Below are 6,000 nucleotides of genomic sequence, written 5' to 3' on the forward strand. Positions count from 1 at the left end.
CAGTGTGTCAATGTATAGCGGTAGTCCCAGTTATATAATATGATATTAATTGTAATGTGTGATATAATGTCATTAATATTTGTGTATAACAGATTTAAAAAAAAAGAAGCATTATAATGGTTATTTAAGTTTCATTTGCCTCGATCAATTTTTCGTGAGTTTTGGGGCAATCTTAATCAAACCCTTGTTTAAGTTTACCGAATGTTTTCATGAAGTCTGTTTGAAAAGAAAAAAAATGGAAAAAAAAATTATGATAAGTCTGTTTAAACACTCCATCATTCTTTAAGAGATATCGGTCCCACTCTGGTCATGGACGAAACAGAGGTAATTTTAAAAAAAATTAAGTAAATATATGAGTAGTAAAAGTGAGAAATATTAGGGACTTAAAGGTCATTCCACTCCCTTCTGTAAATCAGTTGAAGCAAAGAAGATGTTTCCATGCTCTTTCATTTATCGCATCAATGTACCAAATGTGTAAGGTTTTATCTAAGGAAATTTTGTACAATATATATATTTAGCATAAAATTCACGTTGATCGTATTGTATGAATTATGCAGCCATACACAATTCTAAAACTAATTAAAACGTAGCAATATAGCAAATACATCGATTGTTTAATCATTTCAATTCATTAAGAAGGGAATCTTGGCTAATCATTTGGACAATATATATTTTAATATTTCATTTATCAAATAAAAAGGAAATTGCGTGGTAATGGCAATCAGACATGGGAGGTCAATTGAATTAGGTAGATTGAAGATTGATAAAGATTTGCTTTTAAAAAAGGTTCATTAGAGTCCAATTCGAGAGCTGTTTATTGTGTAAAAATAAAGAAGTACTTCCTTCTACCTCCGTGTATACAAATAAAAATAATATTTAAAAAAAAAGGCTTTATAAAGTAATGGAATTGATAGTTTTGTGACACAGAATTAAAATGAGTCGATACAATTGTGACCTATTTTCGAAGTTTCTACCACTATAATAAATTATTGGAATGGAATAAGACATTAAATTTTATATTATAAGCCATCTTTTATTTTTTACCCGACATTCGAATATATAAAGATAGAAATATTAATTTTGAGGCTACGCCTAGATTAAAATGTTATTTATTTATATAATATCTAAAAAATTGTATACACTTTCTGATTTATCTGGGTTCTAATGATGAAAGTCAAAATTGGTTGATGATTTAAAAAAAAAAAACCTTGGAAACTTGTCTTTGTCGATTTCTTTCTTTTTTTCGATTTATTTTGACCAGAAATCATACTCTATTTTCTTATTTTGTTGTTTTAAAACATGTTTCCTTTAATGTTTGTTCTTTTATTTAGATTAAGTTTGTACCAATTTTATCACTAAGGAGTATAAACGTTAATTTTTTCTGGTTTCAAAAAGTCGTTTTCATTTGGTAGGTCCAAAGTCATAATTTGTACACCTACCAAGAAGTTTCTGAAAATTTTGTCTATAAAATGGCTTAGGATCTTTTCTTTCTTTCTTTTTTTCCCCTCCCCTTACTTTATGCTTATCCTTGACTTCATAATTTAGTAAAAAAAAGAAAAAAAATTTTACTTAATTGTAAATAAAATGAAAAAATAAATATAAAACTCAATTTTAGCCACTTATTAAATAAGAAGAGGTAAGGAAGATAAAAAAGAAGATAAGAAAAAGATCGTTAACCTTACAGTATATAAAGTATTTACTTTATCATTTAGATCGATTTATTGATTTTTAATTTTTGACGCCTTATTTAGAATGTATTTTTGGGTTAACATTTGATATATGTATAAAGAGGGAGAATGATATTTCAGAATGCTTTTAAGATTTGTTTTACATTTTAGTTTATAATATCTATTTCATTCTTAGAAGAAGAAATAAATTGCTGACGAGTAATATGATTTTTATTAAATAAATTAACTACTTTTGACTTGTGCAAGTCTCGAATAATCAATTTGTACATCAAAATGTCATGTTTATCCTTTAACAATGAATTTTTACTGTTGTGTACATATTAAAAAAATTTAATGGATTGAAATGGTAAAAACAAATTTTAAGAAAGTTTAAAGTATCACTTTATCCAATAAAAAGGAATACATATTGATTTTAACATATTGATACAGTAATAATAGACATCTCAAAATATATCTCAAAATCTTATCCAAAATTACACTGTATGTGATGTGTCATCCATGAAATGATTGATAAAGATTTTTGTAAGTTACAAATGAATTAATTATATTATCTCATTGACCACTTGAGGACTGTCATGTTGTTTGAAATAAAATTTTAGAATATTTATCACTATTTGATATTTATGTTATCTTCAAACTTTTAGATGACTTTAAATTTTAATAATGAGCTAAAACAAAATACAGTCAAACAAAAAAATTAAATTAATTTGAACACAAAATGAAATTAGTAAAACTCTAACTCATGCATCAAATAATTACAAAAATAAAAACCTATGGAATTTAAATCTGACTGATAAGTCGAATGGACAAAAAACCAAAAAAAAAAAAAGATGAATCGACATAAACTTGTTCGATGCATCATAAAATAAAATTTAAAAATAAAAACTAGAGTCCATTCAATGAGTAGTTAAGCAGTTCGACGTTATTTTAATTACATTTCCATCTAACAACAATACAATCATAAATTCGAATAAAAAAGACATTTATATCATCTAACTGCATGACTCATTAAATAACAAATTTATGTAGTTTCTAAATTTATTATGTAGTTTGATGATCGTATTAGCTGTCTCAAAATAAATAAATAATGAGCTCAAAATTCAATTGATATATTTATTAAAAGGATTATTTTTCAAAGGGTTTTATTAACAAATTTAGATTCAGTGCTGAGCTGACCTTTTGACTAATTTTTTTAAAATATACAATTGATAATTATTAGATAAAAATATAAAACTAAGTAAATCTTAACCATATATTGTTATACATGCATGTGTAGCAAAAGATTATGAAGAGTTGAAAATAGATTAACTCAGCACTAAATCCAATTCCTATGTTAACATAACCCTTTCATTAACCCAAAAAAAAAACAAAAAAATCATATTCATAAGAGTTTAATCTAAAAAGAGGAAAGAAAACAGTACTTGATAGCTTCAATATATATCTGTTAATAAATTTGTAGTGTTTGCAAGACTCTCACCAAAATTTGTGATATTTTTTCTTTATAACATACGACGGTCTTATAACACACGCTAACACAATTCATTTTCAATTAGTCCACTTGAGATGGAAAGCTCTTACTAGAAACAAATTCGATCATCAGCCAATGAGAACCAAGAGAGCCTGTATATATAAAGATGATGCATCAGGCTGGCCCGATTTTGATTGATTTAGAAAATTTAAACTGAAATAACGAAAATAAAATGTATGTGTGATTGAATTAAGTAAATTAACGTCATAATCAACTGCACACAATAACAGATGGCTCGTCTAGGGGCGGACCATAAACTGAGTTAATCAGTGCGGTCAACTGTTGGCTATAATTGACTTTTACTAAGCTTCCGGTATGCTTGACTTTGGAGACTTTTTCTAGAAATGATCAAAATGTGATTACGAAGAAAAATGAGAGCCACCCCTCGAGTAGTGTGTGTTTGTGAGGGTAAATTTCTCTGTTGAGAAGTCTAATCTAACAGCCTGGTCTTAAAAGATTTGAAAAACCCATGCCACATAATTCATCATAATATTTAGGAACAGTCTCAGTAGATGTTTCATTCACTACAAGTGTTTGGCCGATATTAGTTTAATTTGTTACAAAAATTTTGAAAAAGACGCATCGAATTTGATTGATAAAAATTCGTTCTTTCAAATTTTAGTGTAAAATTTATATACGTATAACGAATTTTTTGTCTTCTGTTATAGGAAAGAAACAAAGATATGCAAAAGGCCTTTCTACTTATATGAAATTAAATTTTCAGCCCCTAATTAGTGTTTTATATATATATTTTAAAGAAAAAAAGGTACGGAGGTTCTAAATATACTATAGTAGAATGAAGATGTTCTTAGCCAAAACTATGAAATTCAATTTTTATCTTATTAATTTCATTAACCCCCTTAAAGTCTTGCAAAAACACTGAAACAATTGATTTCAAAATTACCAAAACTTTTTTTTTTATGATGGTTGTACAAAATGCGGACATTCACTCACATTCAGTTTTTATTATAAAACAACAGTGATTTTTTAAAAATACACATACAGATGAGAGAATGACTCATCCATCGTTATCTTTCCCATAATTTTATAAATGTTCGATATATACAAACCTTCCCCCTACGATAAGGTCGTCAGTGAACATCAACAAAATCACTATCTATCTTTCAAGCCAAATTTAAAAAAAGAAAAAAAAAACTCGTAGGGATGAATTTAAATTCTCCTTTTATAAAGCCTGCCACGTAATTTTTTAAAACAAATTCATAAAAAACCAAAAAAGAAATTAAAAACAATCATAAAAGGCAACGTAGTAGATGATACACATATATCAAGTAACACACTCCCTTTACGTAAATTCTCCTTAAAGCAAAGACCCTCTAGCTCTGCAAAAAGCTTTTCTATTCGCAATCACAAATATAAAGTCTCAAGCAAATTAAGCCATCACTTTCTTCATCTTCATCATATATCATCAAAGGTCTCACTCACTCACTCACTCACTCATCATCTTCTTCACAGACATGGCTTCAACCCAAACACCTTCGCTGATTCTTCTTCTTCTTCTTCTTCTCACTACTCTCTCAATTCTCACAACCCCTTCATCTTCATCCACCGAGACCTTCGTTTTCGGCGGCTGCTCCCAGCAAAAGTACACTCCCGGCTCAGCTTACGAAAACAGCGTCAACTCGATGCTCACTTCCCTTGTCAACTCGGCCATGTTCAGTTCCTACAACAACTTCACCATCCAGGGCCAGCAAACCCTCTACGGCCTCTTCCAATGCCGTGGTGACCTCTCCACTGCCGACTGCGGCCGCTGCGTCGCCCACGCCGTGAGTCAACTCGGCACCCTTTGCCTCGACTCCTGCGGTGGCGTCTTGCAGCTCGATGGCTGCTTCGTTAAATATGATAATATTTCATTTCTGGGCGTCGAGGACAAGACTGTGGTTGTTAAAAAATGTGGGCCGTTGATCGGGTATGACTCCGATGCGTCGACCCGGCGTGATGCTGTTTTGGGTTATTTAGGGTCGAGTGATGGGTCCTATAAGCCGTACAGAGTTGGTGGGTCCGGGGACGTCACCGGTGTGGCACAGTGCGTAGGTGATTTGAGTGCGAGCGAGTGCCAGGATTGTTTGTCCGACGCCATCGGACGGCTGAAAACGGACTGTGGGGCCGCCAAGTGGGGTGACATGTTCTTGGCCAAGTGCTACGCGCGCTACTCGGAAGGTGGTGACCACTCGCACGGTGGAAAGGGTAAGCGGTTTGCGTTTCGCCACCTGGTGTGGTGGTCGTTTCTGGTTTTTGGTTTAATCAATTTAGTGTTGGTTTTATGAAAATTATTATCACTAATGATTTTACTTGAGTGTAAATTACCTTTTCTTGGTTTTGATTGGCATGGTCAGTTTTTATTTTATTTTATTTTTTTAACATTTTTGTGTGTGAAGGAAACCTAAAGTAATTGTCCCCAACTAATTAGTGACTTTGTTTTATGTATTATATGATCTAATTGAATTTGTTGGTATGATTCATTATTTCATTTCTGTACTTGTCTAGGGAGAATATGGTATATTTCTCATTCTATTCTATTTTTATCGATATTTTTTTAAATTCCAGGTTAGTGATATATCAATTTATAGATCAGAATCGATGAGATTTTTCTTTTTCTTTTTTCTTTTTCTAGTACAGTACAAAGAGATTTTCAATATTCACCTCCTCTCTAGGGTTAATTGTATTAGGTTAAGAAGATTCGGGATTTTGGTTGATTTTGTCAAAAGTTGCATGATAGGTTTGAGAGTCATCCATTGAAATCTATTTTGCTGAATATTCTCAAGA

General features: G+C 30.8%; 1 protein-coding gene across 1 annotated transcript; it reads left to right on the forward strand.

Moving 5' to 3' along the window:
- Positions 1–4,506: 4,506 nt before the first annotated feature.
- LOC18052378 (cysteine-rich repeat secretory protein 12) lies at positions 4,507–5,626 on the forward strand. Its single transcript, XM_006448122.2, has one exon. It carries the CDS (start codon positions 4,692–4,694, stop codon positions 5,499–5,501), a length of 810 nt encoding a protein of 269 aa, XP_006448185.1. The 5' UTR covers positions 4,507–4,691; the 3' UTR covers positions 5,502–5,626.
- The last annotated feature ends 374 nt before the right edge of the window (positions 5,627–6,000 follow it).

The sequence above is a fragment of the Citrus clementina genome, unplaced genomic scaffold (genome assembly GCF_000493195.1).
Source record: "Citrus clementina cultivar Clemenules unplaced genomic scaffold, Citrus_clementina_v1.0 scaffold_2, whole genome shotgun sequence".
Lineage (NCBI taxonomy): Eukaryota > Viridiplantae > Streptophyta > Magnoliopsida > Sapindales > Rutaceae > Citrus > Citrus x clementina.

Excerpts from the sequence above, each read along its gene's own strand:
- LOC18052378 (XM_006448122.2), top strand. The coding sequence starts at position 4,692 with ATGGCTTCAACCCAAACACCTTCGCTGATTCTTCTTCTTCTTCTTCTT.